General features: G+C 36.7%; 1 protein-coding gene across 1 annotated transcript in view; it reads left to right on the forward strand.

Moving 5' to 3' along the window:
• Positions 1-1,364: 1,364 nt before the first annotated feature.
• The window catches only part of LOC113227170, a 28,639-nt gene continuing 8,404 nt past the window's right edge, over positions 1,365-21,599 (forward strand). The window contains exons 1-2 of the mRNA XM_026460049.1: positions 1,365-1,455; positions 17,064-17,230. Coding sequence (XP_026315834.1) covers positions 1,365-1,455; positions 17,064-17,230 — 258 coding nt within the window. The remainder of the gene's footprint in view (positions 1,456-17,063; positions 17,231-21,599) is intronic.

The raw sequence follows: 21,599 nt of genomic DNA on the forward strand, positions 1-21,599 counted from the left end.
GCAAAACTGGAACGCAGTAATGCTCACGTTGTTTGACGGCAGTACTGCCCTAGGCGAACTGTTTCAAAAGGAGTTCTACAGCCATTTAAAAAAAATCGCACTTTAAAATCAATACTGTTGCTATATAAAAGTGGTGGCACGAAAGGGAGTGTACAGCATAGGTAGAGGGTTACCGGCAAAACTACACAGATAAAACACAAGCGCCGCCTGAAGGCGTTGCACAGAAACTACGTCTTGAGTGCACGGGAAAATTCTAAACTTTTGTTTCATCGCACGATTCCTACTTGACCATAAGGACCGCAACACGTTTCTTGTGTGTATAAATTAAGGCAGTAATGTGTTTAATACTCTGTAATTCTCGGATTTAAAAAAGTTATTTTATAGGGAGTTTCTTTTGTTGCCTGTAATCCTATTAACGCCCACTTAGGCTATGTCTTAACCAGACACTATATTTAAAAACTCTATGTAGCTAGAGATGCCTGGTAAATAAAACTACAATTAGAATTCACGTAAATAAAACTCTAAAATCATTCGCTTCTTGTAATACTTTATATCCACATTCTCCTGTTATAAATGTTGGGCGACTAAAAAGGTGTCGTCTTGGATCCGTGGCGCGTCTGCGACCGGCTGATAAATGTACTCCTAAGCTACTGGTCCCAGCTCAATTTATATTAATATTTATAATATATAACACACTATCTCTTCTAGTAGATAATTTTGTTACTTTCTTGGTTTATTTATACTGATAACGTGAAATATTTTTTATTTCTACGATTGTTTTCGTACTTGAGCTCGGATTAAGATCAGAGAGAGGGATGAGGGATGATCCATGTTCAACAGTGAGAAAGGTAATATAGCACGTTCATATCAATACCGTCAATAAAATAACATGACCTTTAGCGCCCAGTTACACGAGGAGAAAGTTTTCGCGCGGATGCCGCGCGGTGACCGCCCAGTTACCACGCTTTCACGTACACTAATGGCGAATCTAAATTCTATTTACTAGGCAACAACATTTAACCTTCCAACGGTAGCGCGCGGTCTCAGAGACCGCAGCGAACTTATTTTAGTCATTTTACAAAAACTATAAACAATAAACGGTTACGCGACAGTGATATCCTCGAGGGGGTGAGGTACTTCCCCTTAACCCTGTGACATTGGTCGCAAGCGCACATGTGTCTTTATTTGTGTATGCGGTCTCAGATTCCGCGCGCGATCGGTCGTGTTCCAGAAAAATTCATGGAAGAAATTGACGCCTGGGTGAGTATTTCGTGTTATTTGTTCTGTATTACTTACAAAATTACATTATTTTATGTATTAAACATTAAATTATTTATTATTTCACTATTTGTTGTAGACATAACATGAGTTACGAAGAATCAGAACGGCTTGCAGAGAAAGCGGAAATAGAAGATGAAGATTTTGATGATGTCAAACCATTGCTACTGATAATGAGTAGGTTATTGTACTATCTGCTCCTAAAAAAAGTTAGAAGTTTTTTGTTTTGTTTTCCTTTTTTATTTTATAAGAATTGAGATAGTACGTAGAACATCATGAAAGAAACATTAAAAAATAATTATGATTTTAGAGTTCCTACAATATTGTGCAATTGACGACAATATTGATTGATCTCAATAATAATCTATTATAGTGTGCTTATGAACGATTAAGATAGAAAATTTCATCTTATTTTGTTATTTTGTTGATTTTTGACGTTGTTTGTGTCATATGACTAAAATTCTGAATTTTTATGGACTGTTCAACTAATAAGAACAAATTAAAAAAATAAATAATGTTTTTTTATTTTCATTTATATAGATAAAAGACTTTCTTTCTTCTCAAACTGAACTTGCGGTCTCACAGACCGCACGCGACTGCTTATGTTCGGCGCAAGGGTACGACCACTGGAAGGTTAAATTACTCTGAAGAATACAACCGCGCGATTGTCGCGTAGACCGAAGACAAACCAGACTCGCCCGCGCGCCCGGGACGCTCATTTAAGTTAAAACGTAAAAGCTAAATAAATAGGACGTACTTTGGCCATGACAGTTAGATGGACGCGGCAACGCGGTCTCCGTGTGGCGTGAGCAAAGAGAAATTCGTATCGAATAAACCTGTCCTTAGTATTCAAACGTATTTCGTTAAATCACTGTCACAAAAGGTTGTAAAAATGACAAATTGAAAATCAGTTAAAATGAAGTATAACTTAAATACCTCAAGGGAGAGACTATCAATTACCAGGAAACTAGACTTTATTAGAGATCTCCAGGATTTTTTAAAACCGTTTCGTGGCGCTCAATTTCATCAAGCCCGGGGCGAGTGAGCCATTGACAACAATACAGAACTCAACAATAAATAAATGAACATATAAGAAAACCTACATAATATGTAGTGTACATAAAACTACATACATATGAGAAATACTTATGGTATGTATTGCTTTATACATTTACAAATAAAATGACACTTCAGAAACCTGTGACATTTCGGACCGTCATTTCTCGGTCCGTCCGAAACAATTACTGCCAAATAAGCAATACTTGACCAAATGAAAAGACGCGTGACGCGAATGAAGCTTCATACTTGATACTTCGCTCATTTAGTGCAACATTGACTTAATTGCAATTTTGGCATAATTGAATTAAGACTTAATTAATTACATATTAACATCCTTTATCCAAATTTGCCAAAATTACAATTACATCAATGTAGCACCAAATAAGCGACTTGTCTTTTAATTTTGTCGAATATTAATTATTTGACAGTAATTGTTTCGGACGGATGTTGGACGGAGATCGAGAGTAGACCCCCTGTACAATGGACTTTTTTTTTAAAGAAACGTAACCACACTGTATACTTAATAAGCAATGTGGTGACGAGTCGAATGTGCCTTTTTTGTGTGTATGTGTGTGTGTTATGAGTGCTTAACCCTTAGATCAGAACCAGTTAATTTTTAAATTTTTATTGAATTGATATTCAATTATTTTTGTGAAATTACTCCACTAGTTTGTTATAATTATTAATACAAAGATCGAACACTCAGAAAAAATTCCTTCGATCCGGCCGGATTCGAACCGACGTCTTCTAGCTTACCGTGCCAGACGCTATATCAACTAAGCCACGGAACGAACCAGCGGACTTTTTAGTCATAGCGCCATCATGCAAAGCATCATGGAAAAGGAATTGGAAGCAAAGAAACGGCGGGGCCCCATGAAATCCATCCCAGTACGTGATGTAAGAAGAGATGGAGTTGACCACAATGAAAGAAGGTGCGAAAAGAAGAATAGGTCCAAACTGCCTGGATGCAAAGGCTTTTCACGCACCGAGTGCACAAAATGTAATGTGGCACTTTGCCACACAAAAGAGCGAAACTGTTTTGCTCTTTTCCACTCTTAGTATATATATTTTTTGCCATAAACGCATGATGTTGCCAAGTGGCAACATACCGTTTTTTTAAATATATTCATATTTTTGACATGTGATATTTTTTCATTATTTTTCCTGTTATCTACCATATAATACCAATATAAAAATATTTGTTTCACCTTAAATTAAAAAATCATGCATTTAAGGGTTAAAAAAAGTTTACATTATTAAAATTTAACAAAGGCAATTTATGATGTAGAAATACGCTTTCTTCGCGTTCTATTCATTTTTTTCTTCATACACATTACCCGCTTCGGAAAATAACCGCTCGCTATACACAGTGCTTACAGATGCACACAAAAACACTCGTGGTAACTATGCCAGTTTTGGATATCTTATTTTATGCCCTGCCCACATGCCATTGGAAAAAACTCTGCTCTCGCGACAATAATAACAATAGTTGTAATGAACCGAGTAACTCGGCTGAGTACTCGGCTCGACAAATGTTAAACCGAGTAATATTCGGTACTCGGTTACTCGGTAAAACTTGTACTCAGCGCATCTCTAATAATTTTACAACACAACTCGGCATTCGCTTTTCGAAATTCGAAATTTTTAATAATGAAATCTGATACGATCGTCACTTATAGGATCGCCAGCACAACTTCTACCTCCGGCAAACCCGCGTCAAACCCCAATGAAAAAAAACCAAGCAGTTGCGAATTGACGATATATAATTAAGCAAACATTTTTATTTTCGTTTTATTAAAACTTTTTAATCAGCTACCCCTTGTAATACTAGTTATAAATCTAAAAACTTATAGATGCGACTCGCATTTGATTATATTTTTTTCGATAATGAATTGAGATTTGACCTCACTATTGTAATCTGTGAAAACGGTCATCATAGCGTGCCGGTATTGTAGTACGTGTTCATCCATTACGTATCTAGTAGATATTTCATCTAGTCTGTGACATTAGGTGAGTGGATCCTTTTACATAAGCCACAGCCTCCGTGGCCGAACGGTTACCATGCCGGATTGCCACGCAGAGGTCCCAGGTTCGATTCCCGGGCCGGGAGAAATATTCGTATGGCCTACATTTATTTCTCTCGTAAGTTTGGGTGTAAATTGTGGTTGTCTATGTGTGTGTTCATGGCACCCGCGACACAGGGCTTCCCTAGTGCGGGGCTACGTTGAGTGTGTGCGTTATTGTTATTATTATTATTAGCCACAAACATGACATTTATTCAAATTGACTGTTTTAAAATTGCATTATGTTTGCTTCATTGTTTTCTTTTTCTTTTGCTTTGTCTTTTTTTTTACTTCTTTTTGCATATTTTTGTGTCGTGTAGTCATTGACTTACAAATAAATGGACGACGGGTCTAATACAAAAAACACGAAAAAAATGTCCCAAGTCAACCTATTTAAACGTAGTGACATGTAAAGGAATATGAAAAAGCTAAAACGTTGAATTTAAATTGTAATGTCATCGCAGTACTGTCTAATTTTGCTTGCTTCACTGTCAGTCGAACAAACGAAAACTAAAGCGTGTATACGATTTTAACGCCCTATAAGTTCGGACACTTTTTAGCGCGGACCCGACGTCCATATAATTCTAAGTCAATGCATGTAGTTGTAATAAATGAATTCTATTCTATTCTAGTACACACACACCAAGATCGTCTGTTAAGACGCCGCTCTAGTGAATGCAAAGTTACATTTTCCTATTTTTGCATGATATTATTAAAGCACCTTGAAGAGCAATATAAAAATCACTTTAGCATAAGGACTACAATTTACCCCGTCATCCTCGAGTAGGGTAAGCACACCAATACCCTACCACGTCGGGTAATACGCCTTTGACATCACGTATCTCATACGAAAGCCAATATTGCGAAGAGGCGAGAAAACGAAAAATGTTCTACGTATTATTTTCTACATTTTACTTAAAAACTTACTTCTTTAATTTTGCTTTAAATGGCAGTTCTTTGTTTTATGAAAACGCGACTGTGTAACTTTAGTAATGTATATAATAATAATGATGTGCCAGGCAAACAATTACCTGATCGCAAATTCTTTCATTCATTCATTAAACATACGATTTCAGCGGAAGGTGTCCCACTCAATCTGTTCCAATCACTTAATTTCATGTGAATATCAGTTACAATAAATTATGCCTGTTAAAATGTTAAGAAATTCTAAAAAAAATAAAATCGAAGTAATCGAGATCGTTGTACACTTGATTATAAAATGGAAGAGATAAATAGTAGTCGCCGGTGTTGTCAACGTCAAAATTAAATACTGTGATGCAATATGAAAAATTTAAAAATATTTACTATTTCTTTTAAAGTACCAAACTTTGTGTCGTATATTAAAAACAAGTGTAAAATAATCTTTTTATAATTTTATGCACATAAAGTTGGTTACGATATTATTTACTTTTATTTTATTTGTGATAACAACAGCCATACTTAATACAATTCTAACCTTAACATAATATACTATGTTTAACACTTTTTGTATAGGCCAATTACAGTTATCCACTAAAATAACTACAGGTAATGGACGTATAATAAAATACATAAAAATAGGAATGAATAAATTCAAATGAAATTAAATTATCCTGTCTCTGATAAAAGAAAAACCAACAAGAAAGTGAGAGAAAAATAACATTAAAATAATTTAAATATATCCATCAATAGGTATATACATACATATAGTACATTAAACGTATCTGACTATTCGTAACGTTCGTTTTGAAGCCGTATTTAGAATCTACGAAAGGGTCAATATGTCCAAATTGGTCATTATACGTTCGAAGAACACGCGTGAGAACAGCATTTTTGCCGATTTCCAGGTTGGGAGAAATATGGGTATGGGCTACATTAATTTCTTTCGTATGTTTAGATGCAAGGTTGTCTAATTATGTGTCCATGGTACTCGCGATACAGGGTTTCCCTAATACGGGGCTATGAGTGTGTTGCGTTATTATTATTATATAGTCACATTGTCAGGCATAGGCACACAATTCGAGAGCTAGGGCTATAGTACCCACGCGGGCGCAATATGTATTGGTAAATTCACACACACTAATAACCTGCTGTGCAGATGTGAACAGGTTTCCAAACGACGTATTCTCTCACCAAAAAGCTTGTAGTATAATTAAAATTAAATTTTGCAACTCAAAGGTGCTAGCCCGGATTCGATCTCACGCCTTCTGCACTGCATGCAATGCAATTTTTTATTTATTTAAGGTAGTGGAATGATGAATGATGGATAGTGCACCAATAAACATTTTTAACTATACCGCCAAAAATAAGGTAATGCTATTTTTTTTTCATTTTCAATATTTTTTATAATTTTTCGAAACGGAAGAAGTCAGTTCAATTTTAACAGCTGACGGCCATCTTTATTCGCCATTATTGCGGTGCAAAATAAGACAGTATATTTTTATAATAATAATTAAAAATGAATCTTTTAGGCCCTCCGAGAGGCGAGAATCCAAATAAATAATGATATAATAATAACAATTTAAAAAAAAATTGAAAACAATTGATACTGTTTACTGAATTAAAACAATTGATAATGCAGTACCTAATTCACCGTCATGCGTGTCGCGGCTGGTGCAATTGGAACTTGCTCAGATTTAGCCACAAACGGCTTTTTTTTAAACCGTTTCGTGGCGCTGATTTTCAGCAAGCCCGGGCGAGTGAGCCACTGACAACAATACAGAACTCAATAATAAATAAATAAACAGATAAGAAAGCCTACATAATAGGTACTGTACATAAAACTACATACATATGAGAAATACTTATGATATGTATTGCTTTATACATTTACAAATAAAGTGACACTTCAGACACCTGTGACATTTCGGACCGTCATTTCTCGGATTCGGAACTGGGGGTCTACTCTCGATCTCCGTCCGACATCCGTCCGAAACAATTACTGCCAAATAAGCAATACTTGACCAAATGAAAAGACGCGTGATGCGAATGAAGCTTCATACTGGATACTTGTCTTTTAATTTTGTCGAATATTACTTATTTGACAGTAATTGTTTCGGACGGAGATCGAGAGTTGACCCCCTGATACGAAGCCGACGTATTGCGCAAACGCTCTCTCGAAGCAGTAGGGATTTTCTGTGGTAGGGTTGGTTAATTTTTGCAGTTAAACTGTGATCTTCGAATTCACTAGCCAGTGTGGGGCAAAAACATAAAACAAAAGAAAATAAGTAGTACTCGTTGTTCGACCCCGAAACAGTAAAAAGCACTATAGAACCCATTGTCCCGTTCCAACCGATTAGTGCATAAAGGTGTTCACACACTACCTTATTATATACACTGACCTTACTCACTATAAACACAGTTATTTATTTGTAGAATAATCGACAAAAGATCATTATTAATCGTTATTAAGTCTTCTAGAACGTGTCAGACGCTATATCAACTAAGACACGGAACGAACCAGCGGACCTCACTAATTTTTGTGTTGTACTTGGGTTGTATCTTTGTATTTGGTTCTTCAACGACTTTTACCCGTAACGCCATCTATGAGAAATCTATGATATTTCGTTACCCAGTTAGATACCTTTACAGCTACCAGCCCCGGCTAAAAATAACAGAATATCAATTCAATAAAATGAAACTATTTTTCCGAATTTAAATCGCGTATGTTTGTGTAACAGTTATGTCTGTCAGACATAACTGGTTGAAGACTGTACCACCTCAGTCAACCGTGACCATGGGACCTCTCAAGGGCCCGAAACGTCAGTTAGTTTGAAAAAACAAATATATGCGATTTAAATCCGGAAAAATAGTTTCATTTTGTATGTGCAACAATCGCGAAAACCTAAGAACTCGATAATTTAATAAAAATTTATACATAATATAACTTTTTTTTCGGAATGAATAAGTCGTGCGCCTGATGGTAAGCTACATGCTTGTGCATAACAATCGCAGTGCCATTAAGAGCTTTAAATCGCAAAGATCTGAGGGGCACTGCTACAGCGTCCGTCACCCTGTGACATAAGTTAATAAGTCCCGTGTGCCGGTAATTTCACCAACACCCTTACCCTTCAAAACCGGAACACAGTAATGCTAACATTACTGCTTGGCGGCAGAAATAGATAAGGTAAGGCGGTACTTCCCTGGACGAACTCTTTCACAAGGAGCTTGCAACTAAAAATAATAATAGTTTAATTGGGTAATTTTCAGGTTAGTTTTATCTAAATAATTTCGGTGGCAATTTTGATTATTTACGAGGACAACGAGAGGAAAACATTTTTTTTAAATTATGGTTTATTTTATACGCAATCTCCTTTTAACTCTATAACACCTTAACCGGCTATATATTCCAACTTTTTCAACGCATTTTTTTTTTTGTCAAACTGTAAAACAAGTCTTTGTTTCATCTATTACTCCCTCATTTCATGGTAATCGGTAAAAAATCTAATAAAAAACAAATGGGGCCAAAAATCAGGTGAATACGGGGTGTGTGGCAATAGTTCATGTCTTCGGACTGCAGATAAGAAACGGAATACTCGAAATTCCACCAAGTTCAAAAAATATAACAACCTCATGTAATTTTTTTATTTTCATTTTTTTATTTTCGCGCTCATTTAAAAAAAAATATGTCAGTTGCTTAGTAAGGAGTTCTAAATAAAAAAATATGAATAAATTCCGAAAAAGTTTTTATATAACCTTTAAACTCACGTATTTATCAAAGTGCCTTCGTAAGTATTCCAGTACATTATCGTGAAATATTAAATAACAGGTTAATTTACACGAATACTAAATAATGCTTCATGATAATATTGTATCACATTTAAGTAATAAAAATTGCCACCGAAATTAAATAATGAAAGCTAACCTGCAAATTAACCATAAAATAAAAACTATATTATATTATTTAAACTGTAAAAATAGAGCCTATTTAATATAATATAAACATAGGTAGAATAAAAGACGTCATGAATGAATAAAAAAATAACCAATTTAATTCCAAGCAGATAGAAAGAATCAAAATAAAGGGATAAGTGTGCTAACAGCTTTTGCGGAAAAATTGCACCGATTAATATCAGAGGGCCGCCCAAGTGTAATGCCATATTTTTCATCATTATGTCCTCATTAAAAAGCAGGCACTGCCATGAAATCGGATCACGAAGAAAAAAAAACACAAAAGTGAAGTAGACAGAGGATATTTCATTCAGTCTGGCTCTCTTCCGTTGAGTTTAAATCCATATAAATTTTCTTTTAATATTTTCAAATCTTCCTCGTTAAGTTAACTAAAGGGGGTCTCCCCCTTCGGAAATTGGCTGGGGATTGATGAATGAATTTTTATGCTTTTGATGTTTTTTTATGAATAATAAATGTATCAATACTATTTATGCAAGTTCTAATTTTGGAGCTGTTCGGGTTTTACGGAAGTTGACTATGCGTTTTCTCTCATACATTGTAAACATAACAATGATGTTGCACCGTTGATAGGCAGGGTTTAGTAGCAGTAGACCTCCTAGTTCAAGAGTTCGTTCAGGGAAATAGTGCCACCTTATTTATTTACATAGATAGATAGATATGATAGATAAAGTGATATATATTCGCAAATACCGCGGATGAATTATGGAAAGAAAAACATAATGTACGATGGAGCTCAATTATACAACAAATACTGAAAGATAGAAATGAAATAAAATTTTCACATTATGAAGAATTTCTTAGTTTTCATGTGTTTGTTTCTTATATGTAATATGTAATTGCTGTTAAAGTTTACCGTGGCAATTAACATGCAATACTTGATTAGAGCCTTGTTTCTTAAATTTTTATTCAATTGATATTCAATTATTTCTATGTGAAATTACTCGACTAGTTTATTATAATTATTAATGCAAAGATCGAACACTCCGAAAAAATTCCTTCGATCTGGCTGGATTCGAACCGACGTCTTCTAGCACACCGTGTCAGATGCTATACCAACTAAGCCACGGAATGGACCAGCGGACCTCACGAATTTTTCTATGTGCTTCTATAAATCTACGATATTTCGTCACCCGATACCAGCCCCGGCTAGAGATGTCGAATCCGGCCGGACCGAAGGAATTTTTCCGGACTGTTCGATCATTGTATTAATAATTAGAGCCTTGTTTTTATTTTCTTATTATATTAGAGTTCTCTGTAGTACTTAAAGAGAATTATCTCCATATAAAAAATTATGTGCAAAGTTAGATAGTTTATTCCTAAATAATTCGTTTTAGATTTCGTAATAGAGATCGGGTAAAGTACATCCTATTGTGTAACGATTTAGCACATTCTTTAGACAATATGCTGAGGTCTAATCGCATATTTTTATAAGACCATTATTTACGGTCAACAGCTAAACCATTTAATCTAGTAAAACAGTTTACTCCGCTTCACCTCAAAAGTGCTAGGATTGCAAACACACGGGCAGTATATAAAAAGCAAAATCAAATTGAAGAGTGCAGTTTGTACATGTTGGTTAGCTCTACTCAGTTGGTGTGTAGACAGGAAAATGACAACTGAGACGAGAACACGTTGAAACATTCAACCGAAGGAGTGACTGACTTTTGTACGTGCCTATCGTTACCATTGTTAAGTCAAAGTCAAAGATTATTTATTCCATAGGTAAAATAAATTTACACTTGAAATCGTCACATTTAAGCTACTGCTCGTTCACTACGCTGACCTCCCTGAGAAGAACGAGCAAGAAACTCTAGGGATTGCTCTTTTCAAATAAACTTAAATGCTATGGAATACACTTTGAATCAAATTTGTGTGGATTCTGGAGCCATGTCGTCTTTCCATACATCTTTATCTAACACGTAGTCTTCAATTTTGTAATTTGATTTTTCGATCAAAATATTTTTAATGTACTTTTTAAACTTAGGAAATGATAAACTTAATATATGCTCCGGAATCTTATTGTAAAAACGTATACAGTTCCCCATAAAAGAGTTGTTTACCTTGGTTAAACGAAATCGTGGTACCATGAGTTTGGACTTAGCTCTAAGGTTAATATTATGGATATTAAGGTTACATTAAGCAAGGCTTTGCGAAATAAAGACAATATTTTTAAACTCTCTTTTGAGCTTTCTTTTGCATTTACTAATTCGTGTGGATGGTTGGATGTTGTTCCAAAATTTGCTGGTGAGATAACCAAAACTACCACGAAAAGCTGCCGTGTGCAGTTTTTTCCGCCAAGCAGTAATGTGAGTATGATTACGTTCCGATTTTGAAGTGAAAGGTTGCTGGTGAAATTAAAGGCTTTATGTAGTACCTTGTTTTGGACACGTGTGTCGCTAACCACCAGGCGCTCAACTTGTTTGTCGCATAACTTGTTTTTTTTTTTATATCAAGTGACGGGACGAACAATTCTGTGCCTGGTAAGCTACTGCTTATAACGTTGCAGTGCCACTCAGAGCTTTAAATCGCGAAGATCTGAGTGGCATAGCCTCTGCGTCTGTTACCTGTGCCTGTAGTTTCATCAGCACCCTTACCTTTCAAAACTTGAGCGCAGTAATGCTCACTTTACTGCCTGGTGACAGAAATAGATAAGGTGGCAGTACTTCCCTAGACGATTCACAAGGAACACTATTTCTGCCGCCAAGCAGTAATGTGAGCGATACTGCGTTCCGGTTTTGAAGGGAAAGGGAGCTGGTGAAATTACAGGCACGTGGGACTTATCAACTTATGTCTCAGGGTGAAGGGCGTAGTGGCAGTGCCCTTCAGAACTTTGTGATCTAGCTTTGAGTGGCATTGCAACTGTTATGGACAGGCTTGTTACTTACCACCAGACGCACGACTTGTACGTCCCAACATTTGGTATCATAAAACAATTATTATTATTTTGTAGGCTTGAATAAATCACACATTACGTATCTCTTGAAGTACACTGAGTTTTAGGATGATAATTACTATTACGATTATTTCTTCATTATTGATTTCTGCTTCGCATAAATCTCAAAAACGCGCATTAACAAACAAAGTAATTTAAATATTTACCTGAACCACACAGTAAAGTAACAAAAGTCCTAAATTCATTTAATCGCCATTATCTAAACCAAAATTTAAAGCTAGGACAGCATTGGTCCGTCACTGGTCCCCGGGAACGGGATTCCCGGATAATCCGCATTAAGGGCCCAGCCTTGGTAATGCGGCTTTTGTCCTGTTTCTTTCTTATCTCGCTGCAAAATTTGTCTAGGCGATGCTGTAAAATAGTCTAAAAATTCCTCGTGTTACACCGATGTGTAACATACTCTTGTTTCATTAAAAGAAATATCACGGATCAGTAAAATGTTCAACATAAAATATTGTATATCATTATAACACCCTAATGTATTCTATTCAACATTTTTTTCTCTCTCTCTCTCTCTCTCTCTCTCTTTTGTAATTATCAAGTGACGGGACGAACAAGTCGTGCGCCTGATGGTAAGCTATACGCCTGTCCATAACAGTTGCAGTGCCTCTCAGAACTTTAAATTGCAAAGATATGAGGGGCACTGCCACTGCGCCCGTCACCCTTAGACATGAGTTGACAAGTCCCACGTGCCTGTAATTTCACCACCACCCTTAAACTTCTAAACCGGAACACAGTAATGCTAACCTTAATAAAAATTCCTTAGATCTAAATAGACTAGAACCATCGTCTTTTGCCATGCCGCAGACACCGCTCTTACAATCTGGGCCACAGATCGAATCAGCAGATTTTAGGAATTTCTCTATGTGCTGGTGCCAATGATTTTTGTGTTGGGATTAAACAGCGTTTTTTTTCCTTGATCGCTGTGAGAAACTTATGTTATGACGTTTCTTCACTCATTAATGTTAAAAAAATGCTGGGGTCACTCCGCACTCAATAACAGCGCAGCTTGTACGCGTGCGCAACCACACGCCGTGTACGGATGCACACCTTCCCATAATATCATTATTATGGCATATTATTAAAGCGCGTTGGGACGACCAGTGTTATGCAACGCAAGTGTATCGCGAGATTATACGAATGTATACGACGCGCGGCGGGCGCGCACACATAAAAGCCGCGTTGCTACGTTTGTATGGAGTTACCATCCACGTTCTTAATCTTTATCGTTATCGGCTTTAACACGTATTTTATTTCACGATGTTTTGATTTTAAAATCGCGACAAGAATGTCAACAATTTCATACTCAATATTAAACTAAAATATTTAGCCAAAGTTTATTGGACAAGAAAATTTTCAACAAAAATTTCATATTACCCTTTGAAGTCGCAAAAACCTGTTTCATATATTTATGTTTAATCATATGGATAGGTATGGTCATTTAGTACAAAATATTTTTCCTTTTTTTGACGAATTAGATGGGCTCTCATAGTAAAAGACGGGGAATTTCGTAAAATACACTATTACATTAACACATTATATAATACAGTAGTGAAGTACGTTATGCTTCGGTGTAAGAGACGGGCGTTGTAACTGGTAGATACAACGAGTCTGCTCTCAAGCCACGATTTATATTACCCGGGTTGCACCAACGTTTATTGCTCTTGTTAACTGGATACCCTGTTTTTTCAAACTAATGAAAATTTTAATATAAATCCCGTTGTTTTTGCTGAAAAGGTTTTATTGAAAAAATGTATGAGAAACTAACGACAGTCATCCCTTATTGCTTGCATTGAAAAATTGGTTATTAATAACTAACTTTTTTCTGCATTATTAATTTGGTACCGCACTAACAAAGTTATCCATTAACAGACAAATTCATCACTCAGCGAACGTAAGCCAGTTCAATTATACGTAACACCATCGATGCTCAATAAAAAAACAAAACAAAAAGGAATCAGGATTAAAAACGGAAAATTTGTTTACGTCCAATCATCGATTGACGGTACCAATGCAAAAACATCTAACTACAAAAACGTTATTTCTAGAAATATGCATTCGAATAAATGTGTGGCGGTTTTATGATATCAAGTGACGAACATGTTGCGCGCCTGATGGTAAGCTTCACGTCTGTCCATAACAGTTGCGGTGCCACTGAGAGCTTTAAATTGCAAAGATCTGTGGGGCACAGCCACGCCCGGCACCATAAGATATAAATTTTCAAGTCCCATGGACGAATTCTTTCATAAGGAGCTCTACTGCTACCATAAACATTTACCATTACCAAATTTTTTTGAATAGAAAACAGTTTAAAAGTGGAAACAAAAACTAAGTTTACGTAAAAAGCCATTTTTTGCGAATAACAACATTGTGAGTTAAAAAATCGATTGCCTATTACACCTCTTCTTCCCCACAGTATCAAATAAATACTAATTTAAATCCGTATTCATCGAAACAACGAAGTAATTAGTTTTAAAAATTGAAGAACACATATTTTTGATAACTAAGAAACTGCGTACTGGAAATTTATATGTTTTTACTTATCCATTTTTACTGTTCGACCGGTCGTAATGGTTGGTAAACATCCGTGCTGATTATTTTTCTTTGAAAGGTGTTTTGTTTTTCGCTTTTTCTAAGTTCAATTAGCGAGGTATTGAAATGGGACGGAAAAGGTTGTTTTTGTTCTTTGTACTTTGTTAGCCATTTGTTCGTTTACGTATTGGTTTTTATGCCTTGGAATATTGTAATACTATATACTATACATATAAAAAACGTTCTTTGTATGTAATAGAGTGAAAACTATTTTACGCGCTGTCTTTGCACGGTCACCAAAGCAATTTTGTGCGCTACTTTAGTGCTTACTACAGTAGTTGTAGAGCTCGTCCAGGGAAGTACTGCCACCTTACCTATTTCTACCGTCAAGCATTACTGCGTTCCGGTTTTGAACGGTAAGGTTGCTCGTGAAACTACAGGCTCATGAAACTTGTCACCATAATGTGACGGAGTGACGGGGTGACGGGCGCAATGGCAGAACCCCTCAGATTTTTGCGGTTTTTAAGCTCTGAGTAGCTCTGCATTGCTACGGACAGACGTGTCGCTTACCACCAGGTGCACGACTTATTAGTGCCTTTACTTGGAATCATGAAAAGAAAACAAGTTTGCTTTAAAATGCAGCGTTTATACCTTATGCCATGTAAAATCTTACACCCTATTGTCAACGCGTTTAATGTTGAAGAATAATAATGTTACCTATTTATAATTCAAAAATTATTATTTTTAGTAACTTCGCGTACCGCTAGATGGCGTTAGGATCTAAATAGAACGAGTATTTGGTTCGTTGTACCGAATCTAATTCACGTCTAAGTTTTACATTTGTGTTCAATTTTTAAGTACTATATACCCAATAACCTTTACGTATCTTCCACTTGTTTCAGAGAAACGACGTTCCATTAATGCTCACTTGAGGGATAAAAATAGAGTGTGGAAGTATATTTCTAGATCAGTATACGTTACGTATTTAATGAAATTCTCGTAGGCGTTTCGTCGTACCTGTTTTGCTCCTCTACAACCCCAAAATTTAATAATAATTTAATCTATAGTAGAGAGAAGCAATCAGTAACAACCATGGAGTAAATGAAATTCAAATTGCAACCCCAACGTATACCTCGTGTTCAATAATGTATTTTAATTATAACACTCCTGGTCAGTTTAATCAACATGTCCATTACAAAATTATTATAACCTGCTGAAGGACTATCGATTTCCTGTCACAAACATGATGTCCTCTATTAATTGTAGCGTTGTGTCCATGATTATCGTACGTACGAGGTCATTTTAATTTTGTCAGTTCATTTATAGGTTTGCTGTTTGAAGGGGATACGATAATGATTGTTTAATGTAAAATGCATGCCCAGTGTAATACAAACGCTGTTAATGTAGGATGGAAGTAGTATTGGTAGGATTATGATTTGACTTACCGTCTCTCATACAAAGATCGTGGGTTCCAATCCGTGCTGAACTTCTGAGTTTTCGGAATTCACGTGCGAAATTTGATTTATAATTACCATCAGTTGCCTCCGTGGCGGAACGGTTACCATGCTGGTCGGCCGCGCAGAGGTCTCGGGTTCGATTCCCGGGCTGGGAGAAATATTTGTTACAGGGTTTCCCTAATGCGAGGGTATGAGTGTGTACGTTATTATTATTATTAAATAAATATTCGGTGATGAAGAATATTGCATTGAAATTTGCACGTTAAGATGGTCCACATCCTTCGGAGAACGTGTAAAGTCCCTAACCAGCATTGGGCCGGCTCACTATATAGTAGCGACTCTGGCCTAACACCAGTGTCCAGTAGTGGTATAAATGGATCGGTTGATAATGATGATGCTGTTGAAGTGTATATACATTTTAGTCATAAGCGGATAAATTTTTTGTAAAAGGTATTCGCTTAGGGTAGCGCTTTTGCGCACTACAATCGATTCGTACAAGTCCCGAATCCGAGAAATGACGGTCCGAAATGTCACGGGGATCATTTTATCTCTAGGTGTACAAGCGATATCAAGCAGTGCTCTGACGCGCTTAGGGCATGATAAACTCGCCTTTTTGACAACCCTAGCGTCTTATTGCCTGCTTTCTGTGCCACTTGGTACTATGGTGTACAGTTATTTTATTCTTAATATATAGTATATTGAGGATTGAACATGCTTGCTTACAAAGTTCACCCCAAAAAGAAAAATATATCGAAGAAAATTGCTATTTTCATACCTATTATAGTATTTTTGCCGGTAAAACTTGTCAGATTTCATTTGCTATGTTTCCAGTTTATGTGAGTCCAGTCCGCCTTGGGAAACCACAGTTGTCGCCGCAATATTTCCACTTGGGCGATTTAAAACGCTTCGGAGATCGGCGGCTCGGCAAACGAAGCTCTTCATTTCGAGTGAATAATGTGTCTTGCTTGTTTGGTTTTTATTACGGTGAAACGTTTTCGGTAAGTTTATTTTCTGCTAAAAAACAATTCGACGTTGAATAAATATTTTATGAGTTTTCTTTTCATTGTCGATCTAGGTACTGTGTGAAAACGTCCGTCTCATCCTCAATTAAACACACAGAGAAAGGGTGCGGGTCGGGCGTGTGTCGGTTCGTGCGGGTGCGATTCCGCGTATGTATATGGACAACAACGCACACACACACACTCAACATAGCCCCGCACTAGGGAAACCCTGTGTCGCGGGTGCCATGGACACACACATAGACATCCACAAATTACACCCAAACTTTACACCCGGGAATCGAACCTGGGACATCTGTGTGGCAGTCCGACATGGTAACCGTTCGGCCACGGAATCAGTTTGACAACACACCAAGCGCGGGCGCGAGACGGGCGCAGGTTCGCAGAGCAGCCGCTCGCGGTGTGCTGTCGTCCATAAAAATACACGGAATTACACCCGCCGTGTTCTCAACCTGACACGCATCTGACACGCACCCGACCCTCACCCACTCTCTGTTGTTTCACGGTTAAATAAATGACTTATACTCCATATCAAAAGACTTACAACGATTAATGAAGAATGTTTGCTTTTGAACGCTAAGTCTGATAGTAAGAATTACTCAGAGGAGTCAAACGGATATACGCGGCAGTTAGTGTTGAGACTCGAGTTTACTTGAATAGGGATATTCAAAAATTTTGTGCTGAATACAGAGCTTTATTCCTTCACGAATCCATTATATTTATATCTTTCTCCTGGAAACTGATCTTTATTAGTAGTAGAGCTTCTTGTCAAAGTCCGTCCAAGGAGGTACTGCCTCTTTCAATTCCAATTTCAATAAGAAAGAAGATATCCATCATATTAACCTTAGAGTTAAGTCCAAACTCATGGTACCACGATTTCGTTTAACCAAAGTAAACAACTCTTTTATGGGGAACTGTATACGTATTTACAATAAGATTCCGGAGCATATATTAAGTTTATCATTTCCTAAGTTTAAAAACTACATTAAAGATATTTTGATCGAAAAATCATATTACAAAATTGAAGACTACGTGTTAGATAAAGATGTATGGAAAGACGACATGGCTCCAGAATCCACACAAATTTGATTCAAAGTGTATTCCATAGCATTTAAGTTTATTTGAAAAGAGCAATCCCTAGAGTTTCTTGCTCGTTCTTCTCAGGGAGGTCAGCGTAGTGAACGAGCAGTAGCTTAAATGTGACGTTTTCAAGTGTAAATTTATTTTACCTATGAAATAAATAATCTTTGACTTTGACTTTGACTTTCCTTGGGCGGACTGAACTCTTTGACAAGGACCTTATCTATTTCTGCCGCCAAGCAGTAATGCGTGCTTTACTGCGTTCCAGTTGTGAAGGGTAAGGGTGCTTGTGAAATTACGGGCACATGGGACTTGTCAAGTTATGTCTCAGCAGGGGCAGTGCCCCTCCGACCTTTGCGATTTAAAGCTCTGAGTGGCACTGTAACTGCTATGGACAGGCGTGTCGCTTACCATCAGGCGCAGGACTTGTTCGTCCCAACTTGAAAAAAATCGATACTACAGTGTTAGATAATTTTACTCTTCACATGTTTTTGAAAGGTTGTAGAACCTTCGTCCACAACCCTTGATTGAATTTTTGCTTCAATTTAAATGGGTTTTAAATTTAAAACACTTTTGCGAGAGGTATTTCTCGACTAAACATTAATAAAAATACGTAAAATAAATTCATGCCGTCACAGGGATTCGAATTCTCTCAATTGTCCCAATGGCCTACCACTTCCATTAATTACAGCTGGTGAAATTACACGCACATGGGACTTATCAACTTATGTCTCAGGAGGACGGGCGCAGTGGCAGTGCCCCTCAGATCTTTGCGATTTAAAGCTCTGAATGGCACTGCAACTGTTATGGATAGACGTGTAGTTTACCATCAGGCGCACGACTTGTTCATCCCGACACTTAAATATTATGAAAATCAAAGATCTGTTGAAAAAAACACCGCCGATGAAGGTTATAACTGTGGACCATATAAATTTTTTTACTATATAATTTTGTACATCAAAGTAATTAAGGTACTCAAGTCATATTTTATTTCTCATGAAAAGAGTATATTTTTGCATTCAATTAGGTACACTAAGAATCACAACAAGATTCTAGTCAATAAGCGTAGCGATGAGAAATTCTCAGGCGAATACTCTCCCTAACTACGTCCTCCTCGGTTCACTGATGTCCGATCCATCGTACCGTCTTGAATCGTCAAACACGTCTTGTTAGAATAATTTCAAATTAGAAAGGAGAAAAATATTAAACAATTTTGTTTTATCTAACAATAACCACTGTGTAAGAATTACATTTAATTTTTTACGATGTAATTATCCAATACCCGTGTAAAGTAAGTCGAGTAAATTTTAATTTAATTTAAAATTTATTTTTTAAACAAAGCCAAAAAGGCAAACAAGTATGGCCGACTAGAGGAGGTTCTCAATTCGACTGTGTAACAAACCACAACTTTAACACGCCATTAGTTTCGTCTCATCACCGCTAGATGTGATTAGTTGTACTCTGAAACGCGCTATCGTTTTGTTAACTCCAATAGTATAAGTCATCTCATAATGTTTTAAATTATTAATACTTTCTACTTGTATAGCATAGATACAGCACTGAACGACACCCAATTTGTTGAGACTACTGAACGGTGTGCTTTCATGCTTGTGAGACGTGCTGTTGGGTCCATAACCCTGTGAACCCTTTTTACCTTGAAGTCTGCGTCTAATTGTTCGTTCTACGTACCCCCCCCACTAACCGACGCCACAACTGTAGTTTTTTTTGTGTGTATGTTACCCGATAACTTTGACGTTTGTGAACCAATTTCGATTGTTCTTTTTTGTTTGAAACCTCAAGTAAAAACCTCAGTATTAGTCCCATACAAATTTGGAAAAAAAGGTGGCGGATGAATCTGTTTTATTGGGTTGCACCAACGTTCCGTTAACCGATTTCAATAAAACTTAGCCAGTAGATGTAATTCCACAAACTTTTCAGGTTGGTTTTTTAAGTTTTATTTAACGTTATGAGTTAATAATAACAAAGTTAATACAATGCGCGTAGGATCGTCCTTGATCCCCAAATACAAATTATCACACATTAATAATGAAATAAAGATTACGGACATCACTAAAACAATTGCTTTGAAATCAATTATTTTTATTAACAAGAACAATCAAAACACGGGGTTGTATTAAACATAGCTTGGTGACAATGAGGTAATGGAGCGATAATTATAAATTAACTGCTGCCATAGTCATTAACACTCTGCGGATTTAAACCATTTTATTGTAAGTGGAGTGGACCTGAAACTACATTGTAAATATAAAGAACATATTTCGAAGATAATAGGCGGCAGACTTAAGCACACATGTAAAAAAATGGCTCTAAATTTTGATAAATTACATTTTTTGGCAAACGTGGGGACGAACCACTTGGTGGTCATCGTCATAAAACGTTACCAGTCTTTCAGTTATGTTGCTTATAATATCGGGAGACATGAAGGAAATGATAAGGTTGAAGATGCCTCTAGAATTTTAGTTGAAACAAATAAATTTGAATCAGGTTTCGGATCCAATTATTTAAATGAATTATCTTGGATTTTGACTTATGACTTTACCTATTTCTGCCACCAAGCAGTAATGTGAGCATTCCGGTTTAGAAAGGTCAGGGTGATGGTGAATTTACAGGTACATGAGACTTGTCAACTTATGTCTCAGAGTGACGGGCGCAGTTGCAGTGCCTCTCAGATCATTGCGATTTAAAGCTCTGAATGGCACCGCAACTGTTATAGATAGGCGTGTCGCCTACCACCAGGTGCACGACTTGTTCGTCCCGTCACTTGGAATGATAAAAAAATATCGGCAGACGCCAAATATAGTTGATGAAGACAGAAAAATTATATTTTCTAAATAGTAAATAGTTTCCAAACATAATAATAATAATAATAACGCACACACTCAACATAGCCCCGCACTAGGAAAACCCTGTGTCGCGGGTGCTAAGGACGCACACATAGACAACCACAAATTACACACAAACTCACGAGAGAAATAAATGTAGCCCATACAAATATTTCTCGTGGCCCGGGAATTGAACGTGGGACCTCTGCGTGGCAGTCCGGCATGGTAACCGTTCGACCACGGAGGCAGAAACATCTAATCGAATTAGAAGTATATGTCCGTGTTAACATAAATAGGCTTATTTGCGTTTGCGACGATAATTCATATTTAAAAGTTCGACGCAACTCCTATAACCTGCTTTAGACATTTCTACCTGAATACACTTCTCTAACTATCACGGTTGAGTAGTATTGGAAGCATCGTTG

The sequence above is a fragment of the Hyposmocoma kahamanoa genome, unplaced genomic scaffold, assembly GCF_003589595.1.
Source record: "Hyposmocoma kahamanoa isolate Upper Pololo Valley unplaced genomic scaffold, ASM358959v1 202, whole genome shotgun sequence".
Taxonomy (NCBI): Eukaryota; Metazoa; Arthropoda; class Insecta; order Lepidoptera; family Cosmopterigidae; genus Hyposmocoma; species Hyposmocoma kahamanoa.